The following is a 26,509-nucleotide window of genomic DNA, read 5'->3' as shown; positions in this document are numbered from 1 at the left end:
CCTTTTCTCCTGAAAGAAAATTTAAAGAGGACTCCAGTTATTAGGTTTTCCCATAGATGTTGCTTGTATTTCAGATAATCATATTTGTTGGTAAAGTTTTATTTGCCACATAATGTGCGCAAAACAATCAGAAATGCATACTGGTTATTTGTTTGTTTTTCATTTTTTAGTAATGGGAACTGAAGCCACAGACATTTTACCCCTGAGCTACATCCCAGATCTTCTTTTTTTTTTTTTAATTTTTATTTTGAGACAGGGTCTCACTAAGTTGCTTAGGGCTCAAAAAGTTGCTAAAACTGGTCTCAAATTTGAGATTCTCCTGCCTCAGCCTTCTGGGATTATAGGCAGATACCACCATGTCAGGCAGAAATGCACACTATTGTGAGACTAAAACCATCAATTTTTTAAATTATGGAAAATATGATCCAGTCATTTTAACTTTAAGTGTGAAATTTCTTACTTCTAAAAGGGAAGATGTTTAGAAGGATAATCTCCTTTTGTTGTTTTGATACTTCATGAATTTCCAGTTTAAAAAAATGCAGATTGCCAAAAACCCGTTTTATGCATACATTTCAAAATAAATTCAGTTAAAACAAACAAACAAACATCAACAAAAACCCTAATCAGTAGAAATATTGGAAACTGAATTATTTGCAAAAGAGTTGGAAAATGTTCTTTCTAGATGTTAAACTGGAAAGAATTACTCTGATATTTATGTTTAGGTCAATGGGGGAAGAATTCCTTTTTTAAAAAATCAAGGAGTACAACAAATCAATAAGAGGGATCATAGGGCACCATGTTAATGACAAATCACAGGAGGTGGCTCCATAAAGGTTGTGAAAACTAGTTTCTCATTGCAGGAATTGGGTTGGGCCACCCCTTTGCCCCCCTTCTCAAACACAAATATTTTCATATAATAAAAGCCTGCTTCCCTATACTTATAACCCAGCCTCCAGTGCTCCTACACCACCATTTTTAAGGGGTTTACCCCAGGACTTCTTCAAAGTTTGTAGATTTTATCTCTTTCTGCACCGCGTTGAGTAGAGGTGACGGGTCCCTGTGGGGGATCGCTCCGGGTGAGAGGGACAAGAAACACCCACTAGGACCCAACCCAGGCAGCCAGCGGCCGAGCATGCGCTGAGAGTTTGTGCAGCTGGCCCTGGCCGCCACTGCTGCCTTGTCCGGACTTGGCGAGGACTTGGGAGGGACAGCGGCGCTGGGAGGTGGCTTAGCAGAGACTTTCCAGCAACTGCTGCCCAGGACTCTTTTTTTTTTTTTTTTTTTCCTTTTTCCCAGGAGGCGGCGACGGCGGCGGGGGGAGAGGAAGAGAAGGAAGCGTCTGCAGCTTGAGTCAATGCAGCCCTTCGGCTCTCCGGGAAGAGCGTTCCAACCCCGATGAGTCCCCTCCGTGCGTCCCCAACTATCCCCGGGAGGGAGTGGGGCACGGAGCCCAGCGCCGACGGTGAGTGGCCGCACGTCTCTCGTCTTTCCTGCCCGCTGTCCCACCAGCCTGCTGGCGGCTGCCCTCGCGCTGTGTGCTAAACTACTTAAAGGCTGGTTTTGCAGCACTGCGCCGCCGGCGCTTCCCCCCGCGCCCTGCCGGGGGCGCGCGGACGCGGTGGCGGGGCCGGTGACCGCGCTGGCTTTGTGCTCTGAGGGCGGCTGGGAGCGCCGGGTCGCGGCCGTGTCCGGGGTCGGGGGAGGGGGTATAAATGACTATCCGGCGTCTGCACAGCTGCACCGACCCTAATTCCCCGACGCCCCCTCCTCGCCCCCAGCCCCAGGCTAATCCATCATTCTGGGACGGAAAACATCATTTCTCACGTTCTCCCAGAGAAACTCTAGTCGTCGAACGGAATCCCAGCTCCGCGCTGCCCTTCGGGACCCCGAGAGGGAGTGCGGAGTTGGGGGCGTCCAGGATCTGTCCTAAGGAGAAGGGCACTCGCGCCATCGGACTCGCGGGTGGCGCCTGTGACGTCTCCGGGGGTGGGCAGTATAGTTTCTAACCTTCGGGACAGTGCTGAGCTGAGCTGTCCCCAAGGAGAGGCGTGGGTTGAGGGAGGTTTTGAAGGGCGTCTTATCAGAATGCAGAGGGCCCCGCCGCGTGTCCCCAGAGAACCAGAGTTGACTGTGCACTTTCATTCATCCTGAGAGTCAATCTTTCCCTTCCCAGCAGGTGTTATCTGACGCCAGAGTGGAACTTGGGGAGTTTAGTTCCCACTAAGACTTAAGCAAATGATGTTTGATGAATTGATGTCCCAGATGAGCTAGGCTTAGGGACCCTCAGGACCCTGCGGAGGGCGGGCGGAGGACGAATGGGCTGACGATGGGGAACGCAGTATAGAGAAGTCCTCTGTTGTCCTCCGCCCCCTGCAGACCGCTGCTACTTTGCCTGTGGGAGTAGAATGTGGTGAAAGGATGGGGCTTCTCCCTCCTGAGGCTCACAATGGCCAGAGAAGATTCCGTGAAGTGCTTGCGCTGCTTGCTGTACGCCCTCAATTTGCTCTTTTGGGTAAGTCAAATAGTTCCATTGCTCCAACAGGTGGGGACGGCTGGACCAGGTTTTCTGCAGCCACCAGATAATACGCCAAAGGGTATTAATTAATTACATGGGATCACACCCTCTATTTTTCAGAGAAGTAAAATTTGACCTTCTTAAAATGTCTTTGATCTAGCTCAAGTTCCATTTGTAATTAGAAAAAAGAAATCCAGTCTTGGAAACTAGTGTCAGTGGAATTAGACATGAAGTTAATCTAGGGATATAAATAAATGCACGTGCTTGTACTGTTAGATAAGAAAATTATGACACACTGCTTGGGCAACTGCTTGTTTGCAGGAATTTTAGATAACTGCAAGCCATAAATTTTTTCTTTACGTCATTCTAGCCTATAAAAATTGGTTGGGGCAAGCAGTCCTAGTGTTTTTGTAGGAATTCTACCTTGGTATGCTATCAAAAAGACTGGGTAGATTTTTCTAGGGGATTCCATAGAGTCTGAAAGGTGGTTTTCATGTAACTATTTCTAAATTGGCAAAGTTTAAGGAATTTTGTCTATGCTTTTGGAAAATCCCATAACCATTTAAGGAAATAAAATATATAAAATTTAACAAGCTCATGGAAATCTTTATGCCCAATGAGTGAATGACTTTTTATGCTTTATACCCATCCATTAATTTTCATAAAGTGTTATTAATAATCACATTATTTATAAAGTTTAGGAAAATATGAAAATTCAAGCTTAGAATGTTCCTTCAGGTCATGCTCAAGCAGGCAGTTTTTTCCTTTTCATCTTGTGTGTGTGTGTGTGTGTTATATCAATGATTTATATTCAAAATTTCCTATTACAAGTTTTAAAGTGCATTTATTTATTTGGTTGGCTGTCTGGCATTGACCAGCCTTTTTTTTTTTTTTTTTTTAGAGGTTTGTTATACAAGGTCTCTAGAGAATGACATTTTTGGTTAAACTGATCCTTATGGATTGGCATAATTTTAAGGTGGCAAATTAAGTTTTCCTTTAGTAAATAATCTGAAAGGTATTTAAATAGTATGTTTTTTCTCAATGTGAATATTAAAACATATGATAGTTAATTTTACCATTGGAAATGTAAATCACTATGATTTTGTTGTAGTTTTTAATTCTAAAAAGGTATATTTTTAAGTGGATCATTAAATCACCTGCTAAACTAAAAGGGATTAAAATTTTGATGTATTTCTTCTAAAATATGTAATTATTACTCCTATCTACCAGCTTCTAACTTGTCTACATTATGCTTTTTAATTATAGAGTCATCACATCCTATCACTAAATGGAACTTTAAAGATGGCCTGGCTGAACTTCCTTTCTTTGTAAGCAAGGAAATTAAGAGCAAGTTAAATGACTTGCCAAAGGTCAAATATTCTAATGATATTGATGCCAGGAACAGAAGTTGCGTTTCTTGCACCTAGAAAATGTAACCTTACTCAGTTTTGAACTTTGATATTACTGAGATTTTTTGCTGCTGTTCAATAACAAAATAAGGTTTGGGGAAATCTGTTACTCTGTCTTGTATAGAGGAGGAAAAACTCAAATCATCTGACAAAAGTATTGCTCTTCAGAAAAATGAAATTTGTTTTAAAAACATCTCTTCCTTAAGCTTCTTGGGGCATCTTGGTTGCCTCCGGAGGATGTCAAATGCTATTTCTTTATTGTTACCTTGTCCTTTAATTTCCTAACTGTGTGTGTGTGTGCATTCTGATTTGTTGATTTGTTTGGATCACTTTCCTCTTTTTTCATCCCTTCTCTTCTCCTAGTATCTTCTCCATTCCAGCAAATGAATCCCTTATTTCAGATGAGATTAGGCATGTGCAGCATGGGGTGGCTATAGACAAATCTCTGTATTTCCATTTGTTTCATACGAAGAGATTGACAAATATCTGCCTGCATATCCATCCTCATTAATGTACATTCATGATTTTTTTTGTCAAATTATTTTTTCAATTGGTTTTGTGCCATAGGAGTGGGATTCTTATGTCAAAAGCTATGTAATAATAATAGCAACAAAAACAAAACAAGATAAATAGCTAACATATATAACAAACAAAACATAGCTAACATATAAAAAAATCTTACATACTTTTATTATGTTTACAAGGAATATTTAGCATCTAATCTATTCAGAATACATGTAATAGTCCATATTTTTTGAAATTGTTGTGAGGATTAGAGCTAACATATGTAGCACTTAGAACATGGCACTAGGTGCTGTCTATATGATAGCAGTAGGCACAGTTGTAATTACTACAGTACTGATGATGCTCAAGTAGATTACAGGAATGGATTACTACTATCTTTTTGGTACTAATAATAGTATTTGTTATTATTATGATTAATATTGCTGCTACTTCTATCACTACTACAATTCCTTTGATCTAGCAACCTTATCCTGGGAATCTATACCTTAGGAGTAAAAGCATCAGTATACTTTAGTACATGTACAAAACTTTTTTTTTTTTTTTTCCCTTGGCAAGAGATGGAAGTATGGGGATTGAACTCAGTAGCACTCAACCACTGAGCAACATCCTCACTGAGCCACATCCTTTGCCCTTTTTTGTATTTTATTTTATTTTTTATTTTAATTTTTGCATTATAATCCTTATTACACATATAGAGCACTATTTTTCCGTATCTCTGTACATACAGTATGTTCACACCAACTTATGCCATTATACATGTACTCTTTTTATTTTTTTGCATTACAATAGAATCTTGCTGAGTTGCTCAGTGCCTGCCTTGTTGTTCCTGAGGCTGGCTTTGAACTCGCAAACCTCCTGCCTCAGCCTCCTGAGCTGCTGGGATTATAGGAGTGTGCCACCACACCCTGTGTATTTTGCTATCTTATCAATGTAATAATTTTTAATTTTTGACAATTTGAAAAGTTTAAAGTGATGTCTCATTATTACTTTATTTTGTACCTCTTCCGCTACCAGTTTGCATGAGCATCATTTTATATAGGCATACTCTTTGTGTATATGATTTCATTTCATTTTCATTAACCATTTTATATTTATTATTTAGTTTTGATGTTTGTTTATTTCTGATTTTATGTTATCTGCTGCTATATAGTACTCAAAATAGTTAACCAAATTTTTATTCCTTTTAATATAATTTTTCCATAGATCTGTATATGTCCTTTTATATTCCTTTTCTATTTCTCTTTTCTTTTTTTAGCATCTGCATTTTTTGTGTTGGTTAATATTTCTTCTTCTGCCAGGTACAGTGGCACATGCCTGTAATCCCACCAGCTGAGGCTGAGGCAGGAGGATCATGAGTTCAAAGCCAGCTTCAGCAACTTAGTAAGGCCCTACAAAACTTAGCAAGATCCTGTCTCAAATTTAAAAAAAAGGTCTGGAGATGTGGTTCAGTGGCTCAGTGATTAAGTGCCCCTGTGTTCAATATCTGGTACAAAAAAAAAATTTAAAAAAGAAGATTTCTTCCGGATGAGGTGGTACATACCTATAATCTCAACAGCTCAGAAGGCTGAGGCAGGAAAATCACAAGTTCAAAGCCAGCATCAGTAAAAGTGAGGAACTAAGCAACTCAGTGAGACTCTGCCTCTGAATAAATTACAAAATAGGGCTGGGCATGTGACTCAGGGGTCAAATTCCCCTGAGTTCAATCCCTGGTACCCCCTCCTCCCCAACAAAAAACATATTTCTTTTTCCAACTTTGAGTTTATATTATCCATTTAAAAAATCTGTTGAGATTTTTAAATGGATAATATAAATGGATAATTTAAATAAGAGAGTTAGAATTGAATGAAATATACATTATAACTTTGGAAAAACTGGCATTAATCTTTCAGTGCTAAAGCAATGTTTTGAGATCTCATAGTATATTACCAGGTAGGAAGCAATTTTCATCTTTGTGCTGGGCACATTCCTGAGCATCCTTACATTACTCCCTTATTTAATTTTTATAGTAGCCCTGTAAAATATATTTTTTTTCTTATTCCTTTTTTTTAAGGTAAAGAAACTGGTATTCAGAGAAGTTCAGTAACTTGCTAGTAAGTGGAAGAACAGAAATTCAAAGTTCAGCTTTGTTTTCACCTAAGTGTAGTAGAAGTTACATTGCTGGGAACAGTGGCAAATTTATTTGCAGTGAAGAAGCCAAGTAAACATTCTCAGTAGGAAGGGATTAGCTGTCCACCTGCTCATTCCAAGTCCTCTGGAGCAGGACTTCTTAGTCCTCAGTGTGCATGAGAATCACCTACGCATCCTGTTAAAAATGCACTTTTGGATTTAATGTGTTGCAGTCTTTCCTGAGTGTCAGCATTTTTAACAATCTTTGCTGCTGGTGGTGGGATCCACCCTCTGAGGAGCAAGGTTTTAAGTTCTCATTGAAATTATAAGTAGAAAAGCTAGTGTGGCCTCTGAACCCCACTTCTTAAACCAGTTTTCACATCCTGACTATGGCAGGGTAGGGGGAGAGAAACAGACACTCACTGTCTTCCCACTGGGTTGTAAAATTGATAAACTTGCCCTCATTACCTAGGGGGGCAAGAGCTGCAGAACATTTTAAACAGACTTATCCTTCTGTTTCTTCTATATTGGCATCCATTCACCTTTTCTATTCCACTGGGTGTTTAGGGAAGACAAGAATGAATGTTAATCAGGAAAACATGGAGAACTCTTGCAATTTTCTTTTGTTGTTCTTGGAGTTGAAAATCAAATTATAAATCTTTTACGTATAAAAATACATCTTGATTGTTTAACTTTTTAAAGTGTGAGATGCAGATATGCTTAAGTGAGAGCAACCCATAGTGTATTCAAGATAACAAGTGCTCTGCATTTTCTTTATTGCTATGGATTCGTTGCCTTGATTTGCCATCTGCTGAATGTCTTTTCTACATTATGATGAAACATGAGCCTGGTATAATTGTACTGGGGCAACAGACAGATGCTGGGCCCTCTACTTTGTCATGAGTGTTGTGGGTTTATAATGCAAAGGGACACATGGAGATGATGCATGTAGGGTACATCCTGGGAACTCCTTAGAGACTGATTCACTTTGTATCCATGATGTAGCCTATCTTTACTTGAAATTTATCACACTTTTACTATGTAAATGGCATATTAAAGAAATGACACTTTCCTCTATTTTAAAGACGACTTTATGATATGAGTGTTTTCCATTCTTAGATGATAATTATTTTTTGCTATTAGAAATCGGGATAAATATGATTCTCTCTGAAAATTCCTGAAATTGGGGAACACTTAACATTCATCAAATATGTGTGTTTATAATTTTATAAAAGTGTGATGTCCTGCCTGTAGCATTTAATTCCTACTTCTCACCATCTTAGAAGAGCCACTGTTTTGTTAGTATCATTATTAGTGATAGTTGCAATGCAGTGAAACTACCCTGATTAAATATGAAAAGAAACTCATAAAAGAAAGCCTAAAAAAGATGGACAGGAACCTAGTTCATGCTGTTGGGACTTGTGAGGTAGACCAAACTACAGAAGACTCAGGCATTCTGGTCCTTTTCCTCTGGCCATGTGTAATGAACCGTAGGATTTTGTTCCATGCAACCCCTAAAGAGTTAGATTCTTGGAAAGTGGAAGTTTGCATTCAAAGGACATTTATGTATTCATATTAAAATACAGCTTTTTAAGCCAGGCGCAGTGGCCCATGTTTGACATCCCAGCTGCTTGGGAGGCTGACACAGGAGGATTGAGAGTTCAAAGCCAGCCTCAGTAACTTAGAGAGGCCCTAAACAACTCAACAAGACCCTGTTGCTAAATAAAATATAAAAAATGTGCTGGGGATGTGGCTCAGTGGTTAAGCTTTAGGTTAAGCATAAGTTGTACATGGGTTCAATCCTTGGTACAAAACACACACACAAATTGATAACCCCGACTTTATACTATGACTGGCATTCAAGTTTCTTTCTTTTTTTCTTTTTACTCTTTCTTAAGATTGGTGGAGTACTCTCCAATAAATATTTTTCATCTTGTAAAATAAACTTTAATCACGAAAAATCCCTTTAGTCTTAGTGCAAACATGACTTTTTAATTTTTTTTTTTAATACCTTGTGACTAGCTGAGTGAAGATTTGAGCCACTGCATGCTTCTTAGGAAATGCATTTCAAGGACAGGTATATGGTAGGTTCTTTGGAGTCTGCTGTGCTACTGTTGACTGGAGCAATGGGCCCCTCACTCATCTGAATCCACTCAGATGCTCCTGAGCTGGATTGAGTGGAGCTCACTGAAGTTGGCTTCACAGAAACTGTTGTGTAAAGTGAGATATTTGATCTTATTTTATCTGCAGTGCTTATAGAGTGACCAAAGACATGGAAACCTGGATGATTTTGAGAGTAGAGTGGATATCTACTTATATGCCAGAATTCCAGAGGCTTAAAGTGAGTCTCTCTCAATCACAGCAGGAAGGAGAATCACCCTATGTACAGAGACACAATGATCTGTAAAAACTACCATGCAGAACTCCAGGGTGCTATCGATTTAGTCAGCTCTAATTAATAGGTGTTCATGCTTAAATGATACTCACAGGTAATCTCCAGACCTTATTTCAACCATCATTAGTGTTGTCTAATCTTTCACAGCATTTTTAAACAATGTTATCTGTTTGCTCTCTTTTTTTCTCCATTTCCTGCTAGAAGGGAATCTGGGAAGCAGAGCTGACACAAAGGGGAGAGGGGAGAAGGCATGAGAGCTTTACCCAGACTTGTTACTGGCGGCACTTAGGTTGTGCTGCAGCCTCCAAACAATCCGGATTTTATTTTACATTTACATTTCAATAAATAACAGCTTAAATAATATTTTAAGAAGGAAAGCTCCTACTCCAATTACTAAAAAAAATTATATGTGTGTGTGTGTGTATGTATATATATATATATATATATATATATATAGATATATGTATATATATATATATATATATATAGATATATCTATATATATATATTTTTTTATGGTGTTTGAGAGTAAACCCGTGACCTTGCAAGAGCTAGGCAAGCACTCGCCACCTGATCTACATCCCCAGCCCTTTTATTTTTTTATTCTGAGACAGGCTGGCCTGGAACTTGTGATTCTTCCATCTAGCTGGGTTTATAGGCATATGATACTGTACCTGGCATATTCCTACTCCAGTATTTGCAGTTTCAAGATGAGCAACTAGAGGTCCTGAAAGTTTGAATTCTTTGTCCAAGTTCTCTTTGTAGAGAGAGTGTAACTAAGATCCAAATCTCTGACATTCTGCACCTTACTAATAGATCTGATATAAAAATAAAGTTCAGGGGGGTGACTTTAGACATCTTTCATCCTTGAAGAGAAACCATTTGTGTCACTGTCATCTTACATGAGACTATATAAGATATAAATAGAAAACTGAAGGTTTTAAAAGGTGTTTTTGACTGTGACCTGCCATTTTATGGAAACTATAGTTATACATTTTCTGATAACCTCCAGAGAATGCAGATACACATACAGTTCTGATTTAGAAAACAACTTGATTCATAGCTTGTTTTTACAAGTGAAACCAGAGTGTCCCAAACATAAGCAAATTTAACGTTTCTAAATATTTGTTGAGAACATTTTCTAAGCAGTTTTGCAAGGCAGAATGTGGCAAATGTTCTGCTAAGTAATACACTAAATATATTTCTACAAAGTAATACTTGTGTTATTTTCTAAACATTTTCTTGAGCTTCAAATAGTATGTTGCAGTAGTTGAGACTATGTAAGGAATTATAAGCCTGGTTACATTGCTTAGTTATAACTATAGTGTTCCTAACAATTTAGTCATCAGGAATGATTTGATTTGATCAGGACACAATTGAATACCATGATGTACTCCATAATTATATGTAATTATTATGTGTTAATTAAAAAGAGAAAATATCAATTTTAAAAGGGGAGAGTGCTAATTTGGTTAATGAGCAGAAAATGTCATCGGTAAAGAATCTGGATTGCTTACATAAGTTGTGCTTCTAGATTTAGTAATATCAGGATTAGTTATTGGGGTGACTATCTTACTTATTTAGTTTCTTGCTATAGGCATGCACTATTTTGTTTACTGTTATCAATTCCTCAACCCAAGTGAGTAAAATCACGCTATGAGGATGAAACTGTTTTCAGATATTTAATGAGGCTGGAATTAACATCCAAAGGAAAAAAAAAGCCTTTTACTTTGTCCTTCACTGTAGGATAAGGTTTTGCATTGATATTATTTATTTTGACTCATGTTCTATGTAGAACTGTAATATTTGGGTGTACTCCTATGGGGGGAAATAGTGGGACAGAATAGAATGTAAAGTCTATAATTTAAAGGGCTTTTGAGAGCATCTAGTCAGCCACTAACCTGCATTGTAAATCTTTGATTGCCATTCAGCATTTCTCTGCTGGAAAACTTGCAGCTGTATGAAGCTGAGTTCTTGTTAAAGTACCTTTTGATTTTGTTAAAGATCTCTAATAGTTGGCTTATATAGCATCTCTTCTAATTACTTTCTGATCCAGTCACCTAATGTGTGTTAGGTTCTGTAACTGAGTGCTCTGCTAGTGACTGATGGGGAGTTGAGCCATGATCTGCCTTCTACTTGGGTGGCCATGGAAGGTAAAAACAGGAAATAACAAGATAAGTACTCTAGACTGAATGGAGAGGGAGGTCTGTGGGTGAGTGAGGAGGGAGTTGGTAGATAGTCTTAACAATGGCTAATGTTTGGGCTGGTTTTGAAGAAGTAGTGGTGGCTCACCCATGAGGATAGGAAGGCTGGGCAAGATGACATTCCAGGAACAGGGAACTGCATGAGCAAAGATGCCAAAGAATTGGGAACTATGAATGATGCCTCTTGCAGTTTTGTCATTGTCCAAGCATGGAAAGGATATAGCAAGAAACAGGGTTGAAAAGATCAGTTAACGGGTGTCTGAAGAATTTTTGTGTAACCTGGTCAAGAGTACAAACTTTATTCTCTAGAATGAAGTTGGGAAAAGAGGAAATAAGGGTTGGGAAGAAGCCAGGAAAGAGAGCTATAGGCTAAAATGCTGAATCTTTGTTCTATCAAGGTAGCTGAAGGTTGAATTCAGGTGGAATCTGTGAGCTGGAGAGTTCTATTATTAAGGTGATTGTAATTGCCTGGTAAGAGAGGATGAGGGCCTGAACTAGCCAGAAGCAGCAGGAAAGGGGGAGGAATTTACCCACTGTCTTGCAGGAACCATACAAAGGACTTGAAACTAATTAAATGTTGAATGGAGGAAAAGGGAGAGTTTCAGGCTGTCTGCCAAGTTGCCAGTTTATGTGATTGAAAGGTTGATTATACCATTTACTAAGACAGAAAAAACAGTGGGAGGGACACACAAGCTTTGAGAGGAACAGAGAGGAGTTAAGTTTTAGAGATGTTGAAATTGAGAATGAGCGTGGTCATCCCCCAGCCCAGTATCAGGGGGCTTCCTCCCACTTCCATTTGGTAGACCTTCAAATATCTGAGGATTCTATTCTTGAACTGATTTAGGAGTAGTTGAATCTCTTAAACTGACTGAAAAGATTAAAGGAAAGCCCTTAGGTCAAAAATGACTTGTGATAATAAGAGGTAACATATATGGATCTTATTATTCTGGTTTTTTTCATCATATGAATTTTCTCTGGTAGGATTTATTTTTTATCACACTTGCTATTTGAAAAAACAAACAAACAAACAAACAAAAAACCCAAAAACCCTGAGGTTAAAGAAAGATTAAATGGTATGCCCAAAGTCATAGAAGTGAAAAGGAGTTGAGATTTTTTAACTGGAATTCAGAATTCTTTGACTCCTATTGTCATCCTGGTCAAGGCCACACACCTTGAAGTGGCTTCTGAGACTCTGGTCTGCCCCTTGCCTGTTTGAGCATCCCCTCCATGTGCCAGTTGCCCTTCCTTGAACATGTCATGCTGTCTTCGCCCTGAGACCTTTGCTCTTCTTTCTGACTGGATTGCTCTTTTCAACCCCTCTCTTCCTAATTAGCTTGACAATATTCTTCAGATCTTAGCTCTCTTAGAGAAGTTCCTCTGACCCTCCAGAACAGGTCAGAAACTCCAAAAATGATTTCTTAAATCAACTTGTGCTATTTCTTTCCAACACTAAGTACAGTTTGCAGTTGCATATTTATATCTTGGATGAGTTGATTAATGTGTGTCCTTTTCACTTAGTTAATTGCACCATGGAGTCCCTGTTTCTGCACATCCATGTCTCTCTAGCACATAGCATAGCACACAGGCAATGAGAGATGACCAATACATCTTTTTTTTTTTTTTTTTTTGAAAGGAAGAATGACATCAAAGCCCAGATTTCAATTATCCTACCAAATAAGAAACATCTTGAATTATACTCCCCAAAACAAATACATATTTTTGTTATAAGTGGAAGAACAGTGGATAGCCAGGCAGTGTTAACAGATTATACACATTGAAGGATCAGATAACTTATTAACACCTGACTCAGAGCTATTTATGATGTTGAAAATTGACTACACAGCCTGTAAGAAATTCAAGGCTGTGGAAATAGACATCAGTCATTATTTTGAAGTGTGATAAAGAAAGGACAGTTGTTTTAACTGCAAAATAATTCAAGACTATGAAATAAAATAGCATGTTAATAAGCTAGCCTGTCCCTGTGACACTTACAAGGTATTTAAAGACCCACATGTAGCCATGCAGAAGAACAACACATAATCTCAGATTTAAGGAGTTCATGGTTCTCTGACAGTCCTTTGTGTTTTAATAGATTCTATTATTAATTAGGTATCCTAAGGCCAATGGATCAGTAGATAAATGCCATTGAAAAGATGGTTTATTTTGCTTGCAGATCCCAAGAAAAAGAGTATATGTCTCCCTATGGGGTGGGGGGCTAACAGGGGAAGCAATAGGTTTGGTGGCAGGCAGAGCAGAGGGAGAGATTGGAACTGTGGGTGAGTGCTTTAAAATTGTGGTTTCCATCAAAAGGAATGGGTGAGGCAGGGTAAGCAGCTTTAGAACTGGCTAGTTTGAAAATTGGCTCTGGGGTGATTAGGACAGGTGTGGTGGCCCTGAGTGTGAGAGCCTGATAAGGGAAGTCCTTGAGGGTATGGATTCTGGAACTGTTGGTTTATATTTGAAAAGTGCACCTGGGAGGAAGACTCTCCTAAGGAGAGGGTAGATTAAGGGTGGAAGAAGGTCAAGGCAAGGTGACTCACATATTATCATCTTTTCTGGAACAGGGTCTGTCCAGTATCTGCATGCAGAACAAATGTTAAAGCATCAAGTTTGCAGAAGCTAGAAAGGGTGGCTAATACACTGTGGCTGACCCACTTGGTAGATTTTATTAAGTTTGCAATTTGTTCTTCATTCCCAAAAGAACTGAAAATTAATAATAACTGGCATCATTCTCCTTGAACTGTGGTCCCAGGGTTCTTAAACCTGACTTAGACTGTCAACTCCTTTGGAAGTTTTATAAAGCCTGTAGATCATTTTCTGAATAATTGTATTTTAATATGCATATAAACTGTATTGGCATACAGAGTAAATTAGTTATGATGAAATACATTTCTATATGCAGGTTAAGAACCATTGAGCCCCCATTCACCAGAGAATGCCGTTCGGATATTTAGATCCATCCTGACTGCTACAGAATACTCACAGCCTTCCTTTTTAAAAAAGGAATCCTTCACTCTCTAGGCTGGTCTCCTCACTCTTTGTGAAACATGGCACGCTGATTTCTAAACTTGGGTGATAGTTAGGGACTTATCCCGGTACTTCAAAGCCCAAGGGCTTGGATTTGGTACTCAAGGTCTGCTACTCAGATATGCTACTCAAGGTCTGTGAGAACTTCAACAGGTCACTTATCTGGGCTTCATGGCACTTTTTACAATTTTTAATTATTTCATGTAAATGTTTATTATCTGTGTCCTCCTTGGAGCTTCAAAATGGCCAGGATCTTGTTTCTTTTATTCATTGTGAATCTCTGATCTAGCCTGGTGCAAGGGAGATAGGAGGTGTTGAGTAAATATTTGTAAATAAATGGTGTAAGAGTGAATTCATTAGCTGGTTTCCAAAGCAGATAACCATTCTTCACTGTTCAAGAGGCCACAGGCTCTTCTTAGAACTTTTATCTGGAAAACATATTTCATGGCCATCCTTTGCATCAGCACAGAATCATTTGTACTTTAGATATTCATTATATCAGTGTTTAAAGCTAAATCTGTGACAGAACTGTAACTGTTGTTCATTAAGATGCTAGAAATTGCTCAAAGTCAGGAAATTGAATTTTACTATACTTCACTTAAGATGGTAAGTACAAGGCACATTTTAGAAAGATTCCCACCCAAATAGGAAAACCCTTTAGAATATAGCAGTTGACATGCAGTTTTTAGAAGTTTTCCAGGAAGACTCATTCTCAACATATTTTAGATAGGAATTTTTTAAAGTTTTGAGTTATGGGGGGCTGGAGTAGAAGCTCGTAGTAAAGCACTTACTTGCCTAGCATGAGTGAGGCACTGGGTTCAATCCTCAGCAACACACACACACACACACACACACACACACACACACAAATACTAATAATAAAATAAAGATATTGTGTTCATCTACAACTAAAATAATATTAAAAAAAGTTTTGAGTTATGGAAAATTTAAAACATGCTAAAGTAGGAAGCATAGCATAATTAATCCCAAGTTACCCATTACCCACTGTCTATAATTATCAAGATACCCTCTTCTACTTTTTCCCTAACCTTTACATATCATGATTATTTATGACACCATATCCCAGTCATCATGATATTTCAGTTATAATTACTTCAGAATATTTGTCTAGATCATAAGGTCCCTTTGAAAATAAACATAAACCTAACCCATTTTTATACCTAAAATAATGAAGATAATTTTTAATATTTTCAGACAACCAATCAGTGTTAAAATTTCCCCAGTTGTCACATAAATGTTTCTTGCAGTTGAATTGTTTAAATCAGGATACAAACCAAATAAGTATATTATACTGGGTAATATCTTCAATCTCTTTTAATCTATAATAGTTTTTCTTCCCTTCATTTTTTCATTTGCCAGTTTTTTAAGTCAAAGAAACCATATCATTCATCTCACGTTCTGATTTTACTGATTACATCCCGATGGTGACATTTAACAAGTTTAAATTTATCCTCTGTACTTCCTATACACCAGTAATTAGAATTGGAGGCCTAGATTGTAGTTTGACTTTTGGGTAAAAATATTTAGGAGCTATTTCTGATCACATCACATTGGGATACACATTGTGACTGGTGGTCTTTTTTTGTGACTAAGATTGATCAATGGGTCTGGTCTCCTCAATCTGATCTCTCCATTCTAAAAGTCCCCATGAACTTTACACATGAAAACTATTCAGTGGTTCTCAGCCCTGCACATGGGAACATCTGTGGAGCTCTGACACATTTCAGATGCACAATTTCCTCTTCAGAATTAGTCCAGGGTGACTGGACCCAGTAATTTATTCAGACTGTAGTGATTCTAATGTACAGACAGGATTGAAAATTCCTGACCTGATAAATTTGGTAGCCATGGCGGAAGTTTCCCTAACTGGGGTGCTATGGTGTAATTTCTGCATATAGTAGCAGAAAGTTTTCTATTAAAGCTTTCAGTCTTTGGTTTCCCTTAAAATTGTTTATAGGAAAAGTAGGATAAATATAAATAGTGGAGTCCTATAATGAGTCAAGTATCCAATGTCCTATATAGGTGAATAATGAATTTTCTTAAATATTTTGAGTTTATAGATTTTTAGAACATTTGTTATGTTTCAACCATTGCATTTATTATTAGTAGTGCTATTAATTTAATGCTTACATTTTGTCTGAATTGTAGCCAAGAGAAGCCCATTTAAATTAGATCCGTGACTTTTTTTTAAAATTCTGTTTAATTGCCCAGTAGTCACATTTAATTTTTTCTTTGCTTTTAAGTATGAGAGTGTGTTTTAGGCTCATCTTATGTCTGATAATTTAGTTCTGTGATCCCAGCTGAGGTAATTTCTCTCCTGAACCTGAAGTCAGCCATTTAATTCTTGAGTTTTCTGTATCCTATTTGGTGGTATTCTATTTAGTGGTTATGGTACGATTTACTAAACAAAATGGCCTATATTTATAGTAATTGTAAATAGGTTACAAATAGTAATTAGACTATAAGGATTATGTAACAACAATTCTTAATTTTTCAGTTATTAATCCTATAGTGAGTTTTGCATAAATCCCGGTAACCATTTCACATTTTTTCTCCTTAGTTAATGTCCATCAGTGTGTTGGCAGTTTCTGCTTGGATGAGGGACTACCTGAATAATGTTCTCACTTTAACTGCAGAAACAAGGTAGGCTTTGTGATTACCTATTGAATTCTTCCATCGGGTTTCCTCCAATCCTCATGTTTATATACCTGATAGGTGTGGGGCTCCTCCAGAACCTTGTAGTCCTGCCCATGGCACCTGCCCATGGCACCTGCCCATGGCACCTTGTTGCAAAGGCTGTACTTTTAGCATTCTCCCTGAGGTGTGCTGCTGGTCCCCAAGGGGATCCAGTGGCTTATGTTTGTGTGGGACTTTCTGAGTATGGTAACCCCAGTCACTTGTCCTCCTGACGGTGTGCCAGCCATGTTATATTTGTGTATAAAGGAAAGCTTGGCTACTGTTCCCCAAGGAAACCATTGCCAACTTCATACCTTCATATTCCTGGGCTAATGAAAACCTTGCATTGACGTTTTTTTTTTTTTTTCTCAAGTTTCAAGGGATGATCCACTAATATCACAAGGGACAAATTACTTTTCCTCATCTCAGAGTGTAAATTGTAGTGTATAACCCTTAGAACTGTGGTAAGGATTAAATTAGATACCTTTCTTTAAAGTCCTAAACACAACAAAGCTTTTACACTCTTAATAATGGTTGACTTTTGTTATTATTATTATCATCATTAATTCCAATTAATGCATTTTTGTACTATTCTAGCAAAAATCATCTCTTTTCTTCTGTGAATATAAATCAATTCCCTCTGCATGGCATTCTTTCCCACTTTAGAGGAGGGGAAAGTCTTTCTCACAGTTGTCAGGGAGGAGAGATGTTATGCACATGGAGTGAAAGATCAGAGGAGCGAAGGTGATCCTCCCCCCTAGCTGGGAAATTGCCAAGGATCCCATGCAGTTTGAGTAGGCTAAGGCTTCAGAGCTTATATTATATTTTATAATATTGTGTTTTATTATATTTTAAATGAGTTGGATAAGACTTCTTCCATTTGCACAACAACAAAACGAAACAAAAACAATGAAAGAGGAAGCAAACAAATAAACACAAAAATAGCACCAAGGTTTTGAAAGAGGCAATATCACTATTAGCTTTAAGGGTGATGTTTCAAAGAATCATGGTTCACAGTTGCATCTGGCACAATGTCTTGGGTGTGTTTTGAGTCCATTTTACTTATAACATGCTATGGTTTTTTTCTTTCAGGGTGGAGGAGGCAGTCATCTTGACTTACTTTCCTGTGGTTCATCCGGTCATGATTGCTGTGTGCTGTTTCCTTATCATTGTGGGGATGTTGGGATATTGTGGAACAGTGAAGAGAAATCTGTTGCTTCTTGCATGGGTACAGTGTTTATATCTTTTTTTTTTAAATTATGGTTAAAAGGAATAACTGCTAATATATCACATTTTATCAGTCCACAAGATTATGAGAGAGAATTGCAATAGCAGGAACTAATCTGCTGTAATTGATCATCCTGTGAGGATAGAACCCTTCTTTCTACGAGAGATGATTTCATGTACTTGCTGTACTGAAACAATGAGTAGGGAAATATGTTCATTACTTAATTATTTCACTCCAGTGCTATCCTAGACATTTTAATTTGACAGCATAAGTTTTTTTTTAGTGTCATAGACAGGATCACCACTCGGAAAGGCCCCGCTAAATGAGACTTGAGAGTCATAATGGAACTCTGTTTCCTACTCTTCTTTTTTTGAACAACCCACCCTGTTAACTCATGTGAAAATCCAGGTGTTGAAATAGCAGGTACAGATTTTAATGTTGGTGCTGCCTTTACATAGTTTAGTGGACACAAGTGAGCCTCAGTTTCTCTAATCTTAGTTATTGTTAATTTATTTTTTTTTAACTCTCAAAGAGTTGGACAAGATTATATTTATTTTATCATCAAATTCTATGGCTAATCTTTTAAATCAAAACTTTGCAAACATTAAAAATTAGAGTTAATTTAGTTAATTTAGATGCACTAAGGAGGACATATCACATCATCTCTACCAAAAGTACACACCTATAGTTCAGTGATTTGGGAAGCTGAGGCAGGAGGATTGCAGGTTGGAGGCCAGCTTCATCAATGTAGTGAGACCTTGTCTCAGAATAAAAATATAAAAAGAACTGGGGATGTATCTCAATGGTAAAGCACCCCTGGATTCAATTCCTGATACAAATAACAACAATAATAATAATAATAATTAGAGTCAACCAAAAAGTCTACACATAGATTTTTAGAAGAATGTTGAAATATAAAATATTGGACACCTACTGGCACAGGTAACAGGACTGCTAACATGTAATTGTAAAACTCCTGAATAATTAACTCTTTAGCTATTCCTTTCTTTGTGGAAGGCCTCAACCCTGGCTATGCATTACTTTCATGTAAGGAACCTAAAAAAATTGAGGGTGTGCTGATAAACTGCATCTCTGGAGAGATAAAAGCCCTGATTTGTAGCATGTGAGGATTTCCATAGGGCAAATCCTCCCAGCATGGTTGATTTCAGGTTACCAACATGATGTCCCTGAATGTGGAGTTGGGGAGAGAAGAGCACAAATTGGCTCTTGGTAGCCAGCATGCACACACCCAGGTCTCCCAGGCTCTCCTCCCACACAATTAAAAGAGAAATTTAGTGGGAAGCTGAATAAAGCTTCAAATTTCCAAGAATAACCTGTATTGATGTATTCATGGGCATCTTGGAGAATAACTCTTGAGGTGTAACATTGGAAAACTGAGGGACTTTAGAAAATAAGCCACATTCAGGAAAGCGGAAGCACGCCTATGCCTAACTTCTATCACGTGGGTGCATAGTGAAAAGGAAAATGGTGGGAAAGTTTGGAATCATATCATGTTAAGATATTTGGACAATAATTTAAAAATAAAAGACAGGACTTTATATGAATCTTCTGTAATTTGAAGAATGTAAATATATTTCAAACTTTAAAAATGTGTATTCAGTTGTGTATGTGGACCTCTGCTGTCCGGCAGTGGGGCGGCTCCTGCTGCCTCGGGTGCCTGATACTTTTGAGTTTCCGTTGGTTCTTGCGGAGTTTCCGGAGAGTTCTGGAGAGTTCCCGTGGGGTTCTGGAAATAAAGTAGTTCCTGTTTGAACCTACAAGTGGCTCATGACCCCAGTTATTTGTGCCCAGCCAGACTGCGGCAAGTATTCAAGCGCTTCTTCTATCCAGTCTCTCAGAACAATGGTTCTTGTCCTTGCTCTTCCCAGCTGTTACTCTGGATGGTCTCTAGGCAGTGGGATGAGGCCAGGTGGGGGTCAGGTGTTTCAAGGAACCACAAGCGCTTTTGGAAACACCTTTTGAGAACCGTTCGTTCATTCCATTTACTTGGTAGCCAATCAAGTGGACAAATTACAAAGTAATCAGGCCTGCCACTGAAGATAGGACAAATCCTGGACCAGTGAATGAAAGTTTTATAATGCATAAGTGACATGGAGGACCAAGATCCTAAGGGCCATGAACTTGTGCATTTGTTCAATCCCTGATCACTTACTGAACACATTTACTACCAGTTTTTGCCATCAGACCAGCCAGTGGATAGACAATTTCACTACTCTCTGATAAGATCTCTAATGGGCTTTATAACAGCAGTGCTGAGACCAGAGAGGAAGAGTTACAGTCTCAGCCGGAAGGGGTGAGTGCTGGCTTCTGGGAAGATGATGAGCATAGATTGATGCTTACTTTTCCCCATCCCCTACTTTGCTGGGTGGATGTTCTCTTTTTTTAATGAAACAACTTTTTGTGTTTTGCTGCTTCCGTGTCCATGGGTGCCACATCTTGATTCCTTCTCTGTCTTTGTTGGTTCATTCTCCATATGCTGTCTCTGTATTCATCTAGGCAGAGTAAAGTCTAGGTCCAGCACAGTGTTTCCCTTGTTAAAGAAAGAACTGTGGTCTCACCTCCCAGTTGTTCATTACAACCAATCTGTATCTAGTTTGTTTCTGAGGCAGTTTCTTCTCTAGCTTCCTCTTCATAGTCCCCTCTTCTACAAAGTGGCCATGTCCTTTAGGTTCTGATTCCATAATCTTGGGAACTTGTCTTCTCTTTTTTGTTGACATATACGATGTTCCAGTTCAGGCTCTCAGGACTTCTCACTCACATGGTGCAGAGCTCCCTAACTAATCTTTCAGCCTCTGTGGTCTTCTGTTCTACCCCAAACCAGTGTTGCCAAGGTTACTCTAATATAACCATAATCACGGATTTCCTGTCCCAAGACTTTGATAGTCTTTCTAATGCAATATTTATAGGTATCTCAGACTTACACCAAGCCCTTTAATCAAGCCTTCATGAGCTATTTTTCAGCTTTCTTTCCTAATTCCCTATTCTCTGGTCTCTTTATTCTTGTTTAAATATCACCAGTCCATTAAGATTTCTGTGAAATACTATCTCCCAAAACAACAACAACAATGATGACCATGATAATTAAAGTAGGTAACATTTCTATGGAGTTTACCACGACAGACACTGTGGAGTTTTACATGATTTTTTTCACATAAAGATTTTGACATGAATTAATCACTTTTATCTCTCTACACTTCTAATAAGACAGGTACTATTATTTTCAGATAACATGAAGGTGAGGAAATGAGGCACAGAGAGGTTAAGTGATTGACTTGAGTTTGCCTGACTTAGTAAATGGAGGATCTACTATTCAGACTGTGGCAGCCCAGTTCCAACAACACATCTGTAATAATTTTGTTATTTTACTGTACACTTATTACTAATGTGTCTTGCAGTGTACAAAACATTTCTATATTATTGTTCATTTTAAACCTGGAAATAATCATCTGAGATAAATAAATATTAAATGAAGCTCCGAGTTAAGTAATATGTCCAAGATCACTGGGCAGTAGGGGTGGAGTGGGTTCAGATCTGATTGCCAAGTCCAGTTTTCCTTGGGCCTTTGCTAATGTCTCCAATAGGCTCTTCTCCACTTTTGAAGTTCTGTGTATTACTTTTCCTATATATTTTCTTTGTTGATAACTGGTCTAAACTATCAGACTACAAACAGCTTGGTAATGTGAGCCATTCTCCTTCCCCATTGCTTTAACAAATATCTAGTAAATTCAATAATGAGCAGGAAATTAGGATAGTGAGAGTGGGGGTGACCAGCATATCAGACTGAGGATGGGGCCTGGAAGACAGGAATGAGAAAGCTTGTAAAGGAGGAGCCTGGCTGTTATGAAGGTTAGATTACAAGGGAATGGCTTGTTAAAGGAAGATGTGAATAAAAAATGGGACATAATATTAAGACTTGGGTAAATATTTGCAAGGCAACTCCCATGGTTGTGTGTGTGTGTGTGTGTGTGTGTGCTCACACACATACCCTTTATCCTTCATCCTATTGTTTTTTAAAAATTTAGAAAGTTCCTGACTTTTATTTTGGATGTAGATATTTAAACATGCAGAATGCATTCGTCTAATCTGTCCATTTCTCTGTGTTTAGTCTTGTTTCACATTTAAGGCCAATAAATCAGATTTGTCTGAGTGAGTTACTTTTTAAATTTTAAATATATTTTTAGTTGTCAATGGACCTTTATTTTATTTTTATTTTTAGTTGTAGATGGACACAATACCTTTATTTTATTTATTTTTATGTGATGCTGAGAATTGAACCCAGTGCCTCACACATGAGGGGCAAGTGGTCTACCACTGAGCCACAACCCCAATCCAAGAGTTACTTTTTTTTTAAAGACAGTTGGTATCTCTGAGATTTCCATACCTATTGAATGATTAAGAACCTGGCATGGAGGTGTACTACTGTTCAGGCAAAAGTAAAAATGCCATTATTCATCCACCTGGTCAAAAGAAGTAAGGGATCGTCCTTCACCACAGATCTTTATAACCAACCTGTTTCCATCACCCCTTCTCCTCCAAACAGCAGCAATGAAAAGCTGAGAGGTCACCTATTAGAAAACCTTGAATTTAACCCTTTTGTTGAATTATAGATTTTTAGATGAAAGTTGTTCAAACACCCTAATTTTTAAATAAAATAAAGGATGTCTAAATTGTATTTCAGATAAAATATGAATAGTGTTTTAGTCAGCTTTTTCCCTGCTATGACTAAAAGATCTGACCAAAACAATTTTAAATGAGGAAAAGTTTATTTGAGGGCTTATGGTTTCAGAGGTCTTAGTCCATAGAAAGCTGGCTCCATTCCTTGGGGCTCGAGGTGAGGCTGAACATCATGGCAGAAGAGTGGCAGAGGGAAGCAGCTCACATCACAGTGATCAGGAAACAGAGAGAGATTCCACTCTCCAAACACAAATATATACCCAAAGCCATGCCCCTAATTCCTACCTTCTTGAGCCACGCCCTACCACTTCAGTTATCACTCAGTTAATCTCTATTAGGGGATTAAATCACTCATTGGGTTAAGATTCTTACAACCCAATCATTTCTCCTCCAAACCTTCTTGCATTGTCTCAGAGGTGAGCTTTTAGAGGACACTTCAGATCCAAGCCATAACAGTATGAGTGTGCTCCACGCAAGACTTAGAATAAACATGTATTGAAACATTATTTGTTGTTTATCTAAAATTAAAATTTAAATGGGCATCCTTACTTTTTTGCATTTAGCTACCCTACTCTAGCTAGATTTGTTTTTCATCGTATGAAACTGTCATGGAATAGAAACATTTATGTATTTATATGAGGAATAATTAAAGTCTAATTATATTGGGAAAATAACAGGCCAGAAATAATTAGGAAAAGAAACTTGACTATGCTGTGACTTTCAATGTAATTTCAGGAGGAGAATTTTTTCTCTCTTTTAAAGAGAAATTGAAGCTAACTTGAAATTGGTTTTAAGCCTTCAAAGGATGCTTCCCAGGCTTCAGCTGCAGACTAAATGAAATTCATTTGTTATTGCAGTTCTACCTTGCTATTAACACAGGCCTTAGAAAAGTGGTGGTAGCTCAGGGGAAATGTAAACAGATTGAACAGACAGGTTTACAATGTCGGCATCAGCTGAATGTCACTGTCAGGAGTTCATCATTTGTTAGATGCAGTGCTAATATACACTCACCTGCAGCAAAACAGTCAAGCTTTGCTCAGAAATGATGTTGGATGTACCTTGCAAGTTTAAGACCTGTGGATTGTGTTTTAAGGGGGACAATTCTTTTTTCAGTTTTATTATTCCAGAGAATTTGCATATAGTTATTGATTGTGCAGAAGCATTTTTAAAGCTTTCTTAAAAATATGGAGTGATTGAAACAGATCTGAATGATTTCCTTCATGGAAATCAAGTAAATTTTTAATGCCATGGAAAAATTTCCTCTCCACGGTTGTTTTGTTGTTTAAAATCCTAAGGTAAAACCAGGGTATTCTTAAATAGTAATTAACTTTCTACAGACTCTTTGTTTAAGGATGTCTTTCATGTGATTATAAATGTTACAATTATGTAGTTGGTGATAGGTTGCTAAATTAAAATTAAAGTGTTAAGTTGAATATCTTCATTATTTTGTTCATATTGTTGGCTGAAAGCCTAACAACTTTATTTCTAAATCAAGGTCCATTATGTCATTCACCATATGTTCAGCATCTATCTATTGTTTTACCTTTGTTTACTCAGAAAATACTTAAAGCAACTAGATATGGTTAGACCTATTTTACAAAGGAGGAAAAGTAGCCTCCCCAAAGACTCATAAGGTGCCCCCCTTTGCTGCTGTCATTAGCATTCAAATGCAATCTATGCTCCAAGCCCATTCATGTTTCACTACACACCACTGTTATAATACGTTTAATTAATTACTGGCACTATTTTCACAGACTTAACTATGCTTCAATTATTACTCTGAAGCATTCAGTAGTCATTTAATTTTCAAAATTGTAATCTTTTAGTGTAGTTACTATAAAAGGAACTCTGAAAATTTTACCATAGTGATCATTCTCTCTAATCCTGCCCAAGAATCAAGCAGGTTCTCTTTGCCTTTCACCTTTCCTCTGTTCCCATTCTCCATTCCTTTCCTTTTCCCTCCCTAGATATGTATTATGTACCTAGCCTGTAACAGGCATGTAAAAGATAAGAAGAAAGGGGAGAAAAGAAAGAAAATTAGAAAGTGAGATATATTAAATTTACAAATAAGTGTCCTTGGTAACCTAGAGTCAGGGACGATGGAGACTTTCAGAAGTTTTCACAGGAGCATGTTTATCTGAGGTGGATATTGAAAATGTATTGGGTGGAGAGAGGAAGGAAGGGGATTTACAGCAATGTGGGAAACGTATGCAAAAATGGAGGAGTAAAGGAGTGTTATGGTTTGGATGTGTGGTGTCCCCCCAAAGCTCATGATGAGATTATGTCAGAGGTTTCTAGGTAGAGTGATTAGTTTATGAGAGCCTTGACCCAAAGTGAATTAATCCCCAATGGGATTAACTGAATAGAAACTGAAGGTGGGTAGGTGTGGCTGGAGGAGGTAGGTCAGTGGGGTATATATTTTGTATCTTATGAGTGGAGTCTTTCTGCTTCCGGATCACCATGTGAGCCATTTTCCTCTGCCACACTCTTCCACCATGATGTTCAGCCTCACCTCAAGCCCTGAATTGAGACCTCTGAAACCATGAGTCCCCAAATAAACTTTTTTTCCACTAATTGTTCTGGTCAGATTTTTTAGTCACAGCAGCAAAAAAGCTGACTAAAACAAAGGGCATGGCAAGTTTTGGCAAAACTTAAGAGATTCAGTTTGGTTGTGGTATCGGTGCACAGTGAGAACAATGTAAAGAAAGTTCCGTTATTAAGGCCTTTGGAGGAGAGCCTAATGGTACCTTGCTCTATAGAAAGCTAATGGGTATTTCTACTGTGGGATAGAAATATTTCACATTTGGGACTGGAGGCAATAGAAAACCCTGTTCACAGTTGAACTGTGGCTTTTGTACATACAAGAGTCCATGACAGAGTTCTGTGATCACTTCTGATTCTTAAGTGATGCTGGTGTGACTGCCTCTAACTATGTCCCCAAAAAGCATGGAAATAGATGTCTTTAAAAGAAAATGATGTATCGAAGACTGGGGCCAGGATAACTGCATGTCTTTTTGACAGGATTTTGGATGCTCATTGGATCTTTGGCTTACTTCTGGATTTGAGACTTGAATGATTCTAGTTTTGGTATTTCTGACCTTTGCACTATTTATGTGTATTCTGTCATGGGAAGCATTTGAAGCCTTCTGGTGTACTGTTTTTTTCATAGACACATTTGAAATACTTTTAGTTAAATATAAGACAAATAAGTCTATATCCATTGATTGAGAGACTGTTCTTAGATTGTGAGAAGTTCAAAGCCACAAAGCCAGGCGTCCTTCTAGCAGCATGTACTGTTGAAGTGACAGTTCCCCTGTGCATGCTGGTCACTAGCTCAGCAAGCTCAAGTGCTTCTCAAGGTGAATGTAGCAACTGTGCAGTGTTTTTGCTTTCTCATCTGCTTCCACATTGTCTCTTTGGCAGACATAAAACAGTAGACATTCATTTAAAAATCATGTAGCTGTCTAGATGACTCAGGATGCACTGTGCTAAATGTACAGAGAATTAAAACAAGAGGGCAAATCACAAATATAAAAGAGAATCTTGTCATGTAAGGCAGAAAGGAAAGCAACTTCTAGATAAACTGTTTAGGAAAATTATGTTTAATATTTACTTTATGTGTGAAGTTTAAGAAGCTGGTGACTGAATAATAAGATTATGAATTGAAAAAAAATACTTTTTTATGATATTACATATATTTTAAAAAAT

General features: G+C 37.9%; 1 protein-coding gene across 2 annotated transcripts in view; it reads left to right on the top strand.

The window, feature by feature from the left end:
* The first annotated feature begins 1,296 nt into the window (after positions 1–1,296).
* The window catches only part of Tspan12 (tetraspanin 12), a 76,811-nt gene continuing 51,598 nt past the window's right edge, over positions 1,297–26,509 (top strand). The window contains exons 1-4 of one of the 2 annotated variants that reach the window (XM_027926402.3): positions 1,297–1,462; positions 2,377–2,512; positions 16,763–16,845; positions 17,971–18,106. In XM_027926402.3, coding sequence (XP_027782203.1) covers positions 2,447–2,512; positions 16,763–16,845; positions 17,971–18,106 — 285 coding nt within the window. In that variant the 5' untranslated portion in view covers positions 1,297–1,462; positions 2,377–2,446. Of the gene's footprint in view, positions 1,463–1,675; positions 1,987–2,376; positions 2,513–16,762; positions 16,846–17,970; positions 18,107–26,509 lie in introns of those variants that run through there. The other variant, XM_071612797.1, reaches the window with a different exon arrangement.

This window comes from Marmota flaviventris, chromosome 1 (genome assembly GCF_047511675.1).
Source record: "Marmota flaviventris isolate mMarFla1 chromosome 1, mMarFla1.hap1, whole genome shotgun sequence".
NCBI lineage: Eukaryota > Metazoa > Chordata > Mammalia > Rodentia > Sciuridae > Marmota > Marmota flaviventris.
The sequence above is the reverse complement of the archived record's forward strand: the minus strand, read 5'-3'. Positions and strand labels throughout refer to the sequence as shown.